The sequence below is a fragment of the Cydia amplana genome, chromosome Z (genome assembly GCF_948474715.1).
Source record: "Cydia amplana chromosome Z, ilCydAmpl1.1, whole genome shotgun sequence".
Classification (NCBI taxonomy): domain Eukaryota; kingdom Metazoa; phylum Arthropoda; class Insecta; order Lepidoptera; family Tortricidae; genus Cydia; species Cydia amplana.
The window spans coordinates 32,670,857-32,683,328 of record NC_086096.1 but is presented as its reverse complement, the minus strand read 5'-3'; the positions used below and the strand labels follow the sequence as shown (position 1 = coordinate 32,683,328).

The window sequence follows — 12,472 nt, the reverse complement described above, 5'->3', positions numbered from 1 at the left end:
AAAATTAGGTACCGTATTTTTAATAAAATTACGTGAAAGCTACTTCACATAAAAATGAACTGACATAGGGACCATCATTCGACGCGAGAGGGTTAAATACTTTCTATAATCAAAGTACCTATATAACAAATATTTACTTAGCCTGCCATCAGTTCCATTCTCAGACTAGTGTTTAGAATTACTGACCTAGGTACGTCAATTTGTAATCTAGAAATATATACATAATTTATTTTTAATCAAAACACACTAAAAATTTAAAAAAAAATTGTGAGACAACAAAACTAATTAATAACTATTAAATTAAATAAATTTAAACCCCCTACGCTCCAGCAGATCATTTTCTATGAAACATAGCTAAGAACCACCGCAAAAAAACTCACTTTCACGTAAAAACAACCGCATAGAAATCGGCCTATACGTTAGAGAGCTACGATGCCACAGCCAGACATTGGCGTCAAACATATAACACCCCTCTTTTTGGGTCGGGGGTTAAAAAGTACGGACCGCCTATTAATATGTTACAATGGAGTTTGAAATTCTATAATCCTCGCATCAAAATATCTGTAAGTATAATTTTTAAGAATTATTCACCATGCTATGATCTTTACACGGTCTGGTGATAATTAAAGTCAAATTTCTCTTTTGTCAGGTTTCTCATAATATGAGCGTTGTTAAGGAAATGGTTGTGCAAAATCTTGATTAAGTATATGTTTAATTATCTAATAAATGATAATGGGAAAAACGCTAATTCAAGTGATGCTTATTAGTCATCAGCTCATAATAGGTCGAGCGTACGAGTTCCTTACTTAACTCTAGAGTAGCCGTTGAGTTTTTCATGTTAGCCCTTATATTATTATTAGTGTGGACGTGTGAACGGAGGCAGATGAGCGCCTGCAAGTCACGGGCGGAGCGGCGCCGTCGCCGCCGCCGCCACCGGCCACTCATTACGACTCTTCCGCCGCCACTTTTAACACTATTATAGTTCTTGCATCTCACAAAGGCGAATGCATTTAACAAAATTAGTCATTAACACCATAACGATAAAGGTTAGGGTCAGCGTTCTAGTGAAATATAATGACTTTAAATAAACTATTCGTTTACAGGGTTTGAGACTCGTTTAATATGAATTACGTATTAAATATTACGTATTATTATTATAGAGAGAGGTAAATGTACCTACCATGAATACAAAATGCAAATAAAAATGTTAAAATTACATACCACTTTCAGTGTTAATGATTTATGGTAAAAGTGTTTACCTCGTAAGTATTTAAAGAGAGAATACCTAGTAAAAATTCAAATGCGGCGCCGCCTAAGTATTTATGTTTCTCCGCGTATTCGAAACAAGAATATTTCATAATTTACATGTTGGATAAATAGACACAAGTTTCTGTATCTTAAAGGAAATGAAGCAATTACACTGATTCTAAACGTGAGCCTCATTATTATAAATTTGCAATATGTCTTAATGGACCTCAGCGGCGGCGCGATCTGACAAAATCATTAAGAATTTAATTGCACACTGGCTAGAGACAACTCTGGAAATCCTTTTAGTCCGCTACAAATGTGCTTAATTACAAGCCCTCCACCGGCAATCCGACGAAATCGTTAAAAATATAAACACATAGTGCGCCTGTGACGGTCTGAGGCTCGTAAATTTGTAATGGCCGCGTTTATCGGCGTTTAGCTGGCGACGGCGATTTGCAACGATTACGTGCCTAATGACGAACTGTAATGACATACGTGTGATCCGATGGTGCCAGTCGACAGTAAAATAACGCATCTAACTGATATTTAACGGAAAAATGCTTTATTGCCGTTAATATTCTATGAGCGTTCTAATAGGTACTAGTCGTTTACCATAGATTATACGAGTATTGCAGTGTGTTAAAATATACGGACATATTTTAGTAAACTTAAAAGAAGTAGCGATACACTCGTAAATACTTAGCAATTTTTTTTTTATTTAACACTTTGGCCCACCGTACTACACCTACAGTATTACTCCCACGCCCAATACCCTGAAAAATGAGCTTCTGATTCCACCGGTGATGCTCATGGCAGCCAACGTGTTAAACGGTTAACACGACGTTATATTATTATCTTATGAATTTTCTTAGAAAATTACCACAATAATTCGTACAAATTACAAAACTGAACTACATAACTCAAGCTCAAGAGTAATAAGTAACTATAACTATAGGTTCATCTGCACTCCTATCTCCTATCACACAATGGTGTCAGGAAATAAAATACCAACCGTTAAGAAATACTTAAATCATATTACCTACTCCAAACCTCTACATACATACTATAATCATATTTTACTAATGTACTACCTATGTAATTAATTGTGGTTGTCGTTTATTTTATTTTTAAATAGGCAGGTATTTTGTATTGTCATAAGTGTGATGTGTCATTTTATAGTCAAACATTCATGATTAGGACTCCTCCATAATTTATGAGAAATAAAAAATAACTTGAAATCAAATAAAAATAATAATCTTAATAAGTAATCTTATCTTATACCTTCAAACGAGCACTTCTTGTATATATATTTATTTATATATTTCTCAGAAACTGTTCCAACGATTTCGATGAATCGATCTAGCTAGGTCCTTAGTTATCTCTCTCTCTCTGAGATTTTTTGAGTGTTTATATGTTTTCCGAGCAAAGCTCGGTCTCCCAGATATTATACCTTTATACCACTTAATTATATTACCCCCACATATTTATACTGTAAAGTTTAGTTTCATTTCATACAATATCTATACATACTTACTCAGAATTCTAAGTGTGGCAACGAGAAGCTGAAATGTAGTGGAACACCTACACAAATTCGGTGACTATGTTATGGTTCAGGATTATCAAGCCAATCAAATAGATTGACGATGGACACTGAAGGTGGCCTCTGTAATAAAACGATGCAACCTGAGTTTAAGCTCTTTAAACCATCTTCATTCAGTGATAGTTTTTTAGGGTTCCGTACCCAAAGGGTAAAAACGGGACCCTATTACTAAGACTCCGCTGTCCGTCCGTCCGTCCGTCTGTCACCAGGCTGTATCTCACGAACTGTTATAGCTAGACAGTTCAAAATTTTCACAGATGATGTATTTCTGTTGCCGCTATAACAACAAATACTAAAAACAGAATAAAATAAAGATTTAGGTGGGGCTCCCCTACAACAAACGTGATTTTTGACCGAAGTTAAGCAACGTCGGGCGGGGTCAGTACTTGGATGGGTGACCGTTTTTTTGCTTGTTTTTAGGGTTCCGTACCCAAAGGGTAAAAACGGGGCCCTATTACTAAGACTCCGCTGTCCGTCCGTCCGTCCGTCTGTCACCAGGCTGTATCTCACGAACCGTGATAGCTAGACAGTTGAAATTTTCACAGATGATGTATTTCTGTTGCCGCTATAACAACAAATACTAAAAACAGAATAAAATAAAGATTTAAGTGGGGCTCCCATACAACAAACGTGATTTTTGACCGAAGTTAAGCAACGTCGGGCGGGGTCAGTACTTGGATGGGTGACCGTTTTTTTGCTTGTTTTGCTCTATTATTTGTTGATGGTGCGGAACCCTCCGTGCGCGAGTCCGACTCGCACTTGACCGGTTTTTTTTTTGCTTGTTTTGCTCTATTTTTTGTTGATGGTGCGGAAACCTCCGTGCGCGAGTCAGACTCGCACCTGGCCGGTTTTTATTATTGTTGTATGTTTTGGTTAAAAAAATATTTTGGATAAAAATCCACTGCGAACATAGTAGGATGTCGGTTGCGTTGGTGCGTCAATTTGTATCATTTGGATAAGCGGTGGCTCAACCAAACGTTACTGCGCCGCGCGGTGCACACCACGCGGATTCACAGCCGAGGAATACAGTGGACTGTTTCCTCAAAATTCATTTGAAAGTTATGTATGTGGTAATTTCTCAGCGATATAGTACGTACGTTGTTATTACCCAAAAATACAGGATAATTTAGTATAAAAATAGTAAAGATTACCTAGTAAAGTAAATAGGTACCTACACTTTTGACATAACTCTGATAAAGTACGTACCTACAAAAGTGCAGCTAAACTTCCAAGCATTGAGTTGATACCTACATATGTAAATACTTCCATGCTTCTTAAATTCTATTCAAGAATATCACACACAAAGGCCTAACACAAAACTCGGGACGTGTGTGCACACATCTCTAATGACATAATACCCCCTCACAGCTACCAAGAACGGCCTAATCGGTTATTGCGAACCCTCCAAATTACACCTCCAGAGACACGGGAATCGAACCAAGGTCGCTCAGGTCGCCGAGCTTATCATTTAACCACTAATCATAATACTGGAAATGCCATTTGAGCTCTGCTCGGGTTTTAATAAGCGGACAGAGGCCAGATTTCGTAGGTAGCCTGCAATTTAGACGGACCACGGCTGAATCGTCATTTCGTGATGCGGATTTTATTTTAAAATATTAATTGAGTGCATGAGTGAGCAGTTCTAAGTAAATACAAGGTTTTGAGGATGTTTGTGGACGGGTCAGGGCGCTCCTCCGGTGTGCTTCGTTTTTGGAACGTTAAGAGACATAAGCAAGTAGTCCCAACTAGTAGCTATTAAAACTTTATTTGAGTTCTGATTCTGACACGATGCCATTATTGACATGTGCTTCGTTAATACATTGATCTCTGTATTTGGAGGTAAGTAATGTTTGCAGTCAACTGGTAGTATCGGGCACAGATCTGATGGTCGCTCATGTTATGCAGGGAGGTCATACCGGTGCACCCGTAGTAGGTACCCTTTAAAAAAAGAGATTTCCACGGTAGATGTAATATCGTCGGTGTCTTACCCATCAAAAATTCATAATAACTTAGAATTTGAAATGTTAAATATAGTGATCTTAAAGGTAATGGTAGAAGAACGTATCTGGATATGTAACATTAAAGATGTTCAAAACTTTAAACAACACGCATTAGTTCTTTCGGATCTTCGTACAAAAACGTCCGTAAAACTTTCTAAGCAGCATATAAATAATGTTCGAAGTAAAGTCAAATTGTTCCTGGCAGGTCAACAGCGAAAGAGCCCAAGCGCTGAGTACGGCGCGAACTGTGCGAGAACACGGATCGATGAAATGCTCTTTGTCCGCCGGATATACAAGCTGAATTCGCATCACGTCGCCCTAAACCCAAATCGAGAGAAACGACTCCCCCCGCAGAGAGGTCGTAAGCGGAACCGTTTTACCGGGCGATTTTCGTCTTTAGCTTGAACGGTTAAGGCGCGTTTTTGGATGCTCCTTCTCGAACAACAATTGAATCAGTTCACGCAGCATCAAATCACTAAACCGCTGGGCGGAGCCGTTCTCGGGCTCCGCTGGGGGCTGCGGGACAAAGACGGAGGAGGCCCGCTGTCGCGACGCCGCGCTCGCGTTGGAGCGAGAGCAGCGTATAACGTCTGGTGAGAGGCTCCGAGATAACAGCCGAACTTGGGTGCGCTCGAGAAGCTTTTTGTTCATAGCCCAAGGCGGCAATAAAAGATAATAGTGTCACCGAGCAGATTGCCTCTTATTCAGCACTTGACAATTAAATACTTAAGTGCTCTCGAATGGCGCTCTCGAGAACATCGTGTCATAATATAATGATTAATGCGCATAACTACCGAGCGATGGCTAGCCGAATGCTAATTACTCTAATTAGTTACATTAGGTACATACTTATAGTTTGCGCATTAGCATTAAACCAAAAATAATTTGACGAATGATGTCAACTTAATATTAAACTTCGGATACCATGTCGATACCTAATATATTAAAGTTCCGTTAACAAAATGAAAAACAACATGATAGATAGCGAGGTAATAAATTAAATGATAAAAAATTATGAAAAGATCGGCAACGAGCATCTGAACTCCCCCTCATTTACATTTAATGAAATTAAATGATCCATTTAGAGAAATTAATTAACGAGGTAGCCAGTGAAGCGGCGGCTAACCGCGGGCCGCACACAATGGGACATAATAATAGCACCGATGATAATGCGAATAGCAATAATAAATTACTCCCTTCGAATTAATAAAAACCTCACTTGATGACAAGAACGGAACACTTCGGAACTAATCGTGGTTGAGAGCGAAATTAATTTTGTTTGGGATGGGGCGCTGTTAGTTCTCCTCTGCCGAATACAGTTCCTATTAGCCTATTGTCTGGGAATTTGTAATGGGACGTAACTAAGTTCGATTAGTAGATTTGTTTACTAGTTGGTATAAACATTAAACCTTAGTGTCTATAATTTATATCGTTTTCCGCATATGCTCTCAAAATAGCATTTATGTCAAAGGTTCTTTTGATCAGATTGTGTTTGTCAAATGTCTTGTCTATTTTTACATTGACTTAAAACTGATTTTGATTATTTATTGTTGCACAGAAAGCCCATTTTATACTTTGATACACTCTTCACGGTAGTATAGTTACATCAATATTGAATTCAATTTTCTACTATTTATTTAGGTAGCCATCATGCGCTTAAATAAATAAGAGACAGACAAAATATTTTTAATAAAACATACTTAAGTTTTACCCTTTGCGAGCATCCATCTAGCTACTGTACTTAGCAAGCAGTTGGCAGTTTATCTTTGGAAAGTTTTCTTCGAATTGCTTTTTAGGATGTTCACATAAAAAATATCAAAAATGACATTTGTCCCCGTCGCAATAACGCGTTAATGTATAATAATATACGAGCGCACCCTTTCCTACCGAATCAAATAAATCAAATTAAACTCGACCACGCTCCGACGAGCGCATGAGTGCCCAAGACGTTTTGTCAAATTTATTATTTTATTTATATTTTTTATTACTCATTTCATTGCGGCATCTTCATTGTGCTCTCGAGTGGCCTGTGACAAATTTGATGACGATTGGGGTCACAGCTAGGGTTAGTGATCTATCGCTTTAGGGGTTCGTATACGACAGTTTACAGAATTTTAGAGTCAATTTAAGTTCGTAATGTGGCATAAATCGTTTTTATGTAATTTCTTGTGGGATTCGCACGGCGTTACGAATCGATTTATTTGAAATGTTAATGGACCGTGAATGTATTGTTGTACATTGAAATGTTCAAACAGCTTTCTTTAAATTCGAAAAAAAGCCTACCATCGTCTATCTAGCTAAATTAATTACAATAGCTAACTGACAAACATACTACCTAATTATGGCACGAAAGCATAATGCAATGATCGAAAACAATATGAATCTCTCAGTGCTCTCTAATTAGTACTTACCTACCCAGAAGAAAATGATTTAATAACCGTGTTTTATTGTCCTCAGGACGAAATGGAAGCGTCAAACGGCGGTAGGGCTAGAGCTGCTGGCGGAGGCGGGCAACTACGCAGCCTTCCAGCGGCTGTACGGCGGGTACTGGGCCGGCGTGCCGGCGTACCCCGCGCAGCCGGCGCCGTCCGCCGACCTGTACTACCGGCAGGCCGCCGCCACCGCCGCCGCGGCCGCCTCCGCCAACACGCTGCAGAAACCGCTGCCTTACCGGTAACGAATATCTTTCTCACTACACTCATTACACCTACTTACTTACCTCTTATTGAAAGATTCTGACTACAAACTGTACCTACCAACGGAATTACGCATTGAATAGATGTAAAAGTTATAGAATATAAATAAAAATATCTGGGAGAATGAGCCTTGCTCGGAAAACATATAAAAACTCAAAAATGCGCGTTTTTCCAAAGATAAGACCTAGCCCCCGAAAACCCTCATACAGCAAATTTCATCAAAATCGTTAGAGCCGTTTCCGAGATCCCCGAAATATATATATATATATATATATATGTTTATTTGTATATATATATATATACAAATAAACATATATGTTTATTTATTATATATATATGTTTATTTGTATATATATATATATATATATACAAATAAACATATAAATAAATAAATAAGCAAGAATCGCTCGTTTAAAGGTATTAGATAGCCTGAAGTAGGATAATATTACTTCATATAATCTATTTACATTAGAAAAAAACTAAATATTAATGGTGTGAATAACGTCACATTTACCTTTTTATTTTATTTTTCAACTTTAGCCTGCACATTTACGGGAAGGAAAATACTAAAACAGAACATATAACAAAACACCTATACATGCTTTCCTCCTGCAGAAGCTATTTAATGCCTCTAGACAGAGGGAAAACTCCCGATGATGATTTGGGACAGACCTATCGCATACACTAGGTACCTACCTGTGTTTCAGATCAGTACTCAAAGGCTAACGTGTCTAGAAACGCTGGATGCTAGGCTGGCAAGAAGGATAGAACGCCTTTTAAGTTTCAGAAATACACGGCTAACTCTATTTATGTTATCAAATTAAGAGATATCAAGATGATGAAGAAGATCTTGTTCATACGTTAAAAGGGTGTATACCTAATGTAAACATTTTGTGTCAGGTTATACCCGGGTGCCCCGCTAGGGTCGGTGCCGCCACTGGGGCTCGGGCTGCCGGGCCCGTCTGCGCACCTGGGCGCGCTGGGAGCGCCCGCGCTTGGCGCGCTCGGCTACTACGCGCAGGCGCGCCGCACGCCCTCGCCCGATGTGGACCCCGGCAGCCCTGCGCCGCCGCCGCGGTCCTCGAGGGAGCCCTCGCTCGACCGCCGCACCGACGACGACGATGACGATGAACCTATACACGTATAATTCCAGTGATTGTGATAATGGACCACTTAAATTAAACAAAACTTGCACGTCGACAAAAGACAATTAACTTGCGAAACTTGTGAGACTGCGAAAGTGAAAACTTTACGTGTTTTGGTATTCTATTTTGTTACCTTAATCCCAATTTTGGTAGAATTAAATTATTGCTCCATTTAAGTACATATGATGACGTTGGTTTGACAAATCTGTTACGTATTAGCTTTTCTACCGTTCTTAATATCGGGGAGTGATCGAGAGGTGTGGACGGCGGCAGTCCAAAACATGTGATATCTTAAACCCAGATTTGATATAAGAACTTTTAACTTAACGTGTACAATATTAATTGATGTCGTAGATATAACTATTAGTATTATAGAGTACACATGCTGGAAGAGGACAACGTGTCAGTCGGACTTTGAGACCATAGGTCCTTTGTCGGCGGGTCGTAAAGACGCCACACGTGAACTTTTATGGGTAATTATATACCTAATACACAAAAGTAGCTTTATCATCTCAGAAAGCTCGTTGAAAAGTAATTGCTCGGTCGACCTGCTAAGCGTATAGATACATACCTAAGTAAGTTCCACGTGGGTAAGCTAACTGCCTAAAAGCACGTTCGCACGCTAGGCGTTTGCCGGATAATTCGCCGTTAACGTAGCATGAACAATTGAGCAAATCGCGTTCAGGCGAATAGAACGTCCACTACTCTGCGGGCGTGTTCCCTCGCCATCCTAACAATAAGCTACCTGTATTGACGACTCTGGTTATTGCAATAACCGAGTACTCCGGACTGGGCTCATGAACAGATTGCGAGATTTCGTACTTCAAAATAGTTTTTGATAAATTGTAAGCTGTTGCTAGTAAGGTGGGTTTACAAGCACCGCAAAGATATTAGGGTCTGACTATATGCACGTGTAGGAGGATATTGAGAATGTGCACGATATTGCGCACATTTTCTGACCCTGCTGTTGATTATCGACCCGTGGCTAGACAGCATGAATAATTTCATCCTGTTGCAGCGGAATGTGCACATGACATCCAAGGTGCAAGGACTTCTTTGTCTTCAGTTTACTTCAGTATGCAAGCAATATTTTGTTCAATCTTGTAACTTAGACATTTAACCCCTTTATCATTTCGGCTGTTTACTTTGGATGTACAGATTAAATTGCTTTGAATACCCGAATGGGTATATCTAAAAGGTATTGTTTAGTTTTCGACGGATTATATCAATGTGTAGCGTGTACCTACCTAATTGCTTCTTTTAAATTTGCCCGTTACTCGAATCTTACACGAACACAGTCCAGATGTACCTACTTAAAAACCCATTCTAGCAATGGGAAATATTGAATAAGTTAGATATATAATAATAAATGTTTTCGAAACACGCAATAATCGAAATAGTTGTTAAGTAAAGAATTGTGTGTAGTGATGCAACATTCCGAAAATAATTGGAAAGCATTTGCAAAATTGCAGAAACTGTATATTATATTATCTATATAAATATAACTAATGATATGATGTATGTATTGTTAGTATTAAATACACAGCTAAAGTATTAAATGTATGTTGAGAAGTACCTTATGCTTTCGGGTACCAGCTATGGCGATGTACTTAAGCATTCCGACCGTGACATGCTATGTCCGATAGATCTTGTGGTGTTTTGTAATTAAAATGTTGTCAATTAAGATAACGCCTTTTGATTTATTCTCATAAAATTACAAGCCCGAAGGTAGATACTCGTAATATTAATTGAAGGGATGTTTACAAAAACAACATAAATGACTACTCTGGTTGACACCTGAAACGATTAACAATGTTCTTAAAAAAGTGTCAACCGCTCTAAGCAGTTATGTTTTTTTTGTTAACACCCATTCAATTAAAACCGACACTGATTAGTCATGAACATGAATATTCGTTTTTATTGAATATGTTTTTGTACATTTTCGTTTTACAAATTTTGGTAAGTAGCTTTACTGGTAAACACAACTATGTATATGTTTGGGTATCGAAGATATACATACCTACATCACTATATTTCACCTTATTAGAAGTAGCCCAGTAAAGAATAATAAATACCCGGAATGGATGAATAAATGTGCTATTTTAGAAGCTTCAATACACTTCAATAGTGTTAACAAAGCGGCCAAGTGCGAGTCGGACTCGCCCATGAAGGGTTCCGTATTTAGGGGATTTATGACGTATTAAACAAAACTACTTACTAGATCTCGTTCAAACCAATATTTGGTGGAAGTTTGCATGGTAATGTACATCATATATTTTTTTAGTTTTATCATTCTCTTATTTTAGAAGTTACAGGAGGGGGGGGGGGGACAAACTATCGCGCAAACTATTCAGTATAGAAAAAAATGATATTAGAAACCTCAATATAATTTTTGAAGACCTATCCCTGATACCCCATACGTATACCCCATACGGGTTTGATGAAAAAAATACATTTTTGAGGTTCAGTTCTACTATAAAGTATGGGGAACCCCCAAAATTTTTTTTCTATTTTTGTGTGAAAATCTTAATGCGGTTCACAGAATACATCTACTTACCAAGTTTCAACAGTATAGTTCTTATAGTTTCGGAAAAAAGTGGCTGTGAATCGGACGGACAGACAGACATGACGAATCCATAAAGCGTTCCGTTTTTTGCCATTTGGCTACGGAACCCTAAAAAGCAAGATAAGTATACATATACTTATGTACTTATTTCAAATAAACAATTAACGACGGTGAAATTAATTTAAAGTCATAGTCTGACTTAATTTGTTTATAATTCAATAGTGCATAAAATGAAGTATCTATCCATCGGTACTAATCTAATTCATAATTTCACTATTTACTGTTTATGTAGCAATGCATTTAATACGGCCTATGAACAAAATGTACTTAAGAATGTTTTTTTATTAAACAAAAAACGAAACATTTTTTAATCTTATCAATGAAAACACCATACAAGTGCGAAAAGTAGGAATTTCAAATTTGAAATTCGAAATTAATTTCGAATTACCTTTTCGCACGTGTATTGTAGTTACAACGTTTTATAGTACATAATTATGGCCCTTTAAATTTTCGACATACGCACGTATAGTGCTAGTTACCGCACTAGGGCGGTAAATTAGCACCATATGTACTGTAATAGTACATTTTAAACGAGTTACACACTTTAACTAGTGACTTCGTCAATGATTATTAAAGGTCGCTTGATTTAAAATTGAATCGATTATTTTACAAATCGGCCTGGGTACATTTACTCCCGTATTGGTCACACGAGAGTGTAGGTAACGTTCCAGCAAACTGCCACATACAGCAGTTAGCTAGCTCAGAATCTATTGGTCGAAAGCACTGCACATTTATACAATACACTCGACAAGTAGGTTTTGTGGTAACAAAGCGTTCGTGCCGTCCGTGATTAGAGAACGTTTAAACGGTATAAATATTCATTTGGCATTTGTATCTAGCTGGCGTGTTCGGTTAATGTTTTACTTCTGTTCTATTGCCATGATTCACCTCATGAGCATTGATGCAGTGAAATGTGCAAAATATTCCTAAATGTAAAAGTAATGTTGAGTAGCAGAACAAAAGACGGTGTGTAAGCAGTTTACACCGTGCGTCGATGTTGAGGTGAAATGGAACACGCAATAGTTAGTAGTAGCGATTCTAGAAAACGGTCGTTTGTGATAAGGATCAGCAGTGCACAGGCGCGCCCTCTGGCGGCGGCAGGGAAGAGGGGCTGCTAATTGCGCCGTTTTGTGAACACGGCCAGTGGCGTGCGCGCC

At 38.3% G+C, this 12,472-nt stretch overlaps 1 protein-coding gene across 1 annotated transcript in view; it reads left to right on the top strand.

The window, feature by feature from the left end:
- LOC134661115 (homeobox protein B-H1-like) overlaps window positions 1-9,568 on the top strand; it is a 28,882-nt gene extending 19,314 nt beyond the window's left edge. The window contains exons 3-4 of the mRNA XM_063517064.1: window positions 7,306-7,521; window positions 8,445-9,568. Coding sequence (XP_063373134.1) covers window positions 7,306-7,521; window positions 8,445-8,691 — 463 coding nt within the window. The 3' untranslated portion in view covers window positions 8,692-9,568. The remainder of the gene's footprint in view (window positions 1-7,305; window positions 7,522-8,444) is intronic.
- The last annotated feature ends 2,904 nt before the right edge of the window (window positions 9,569-12,472 follow it).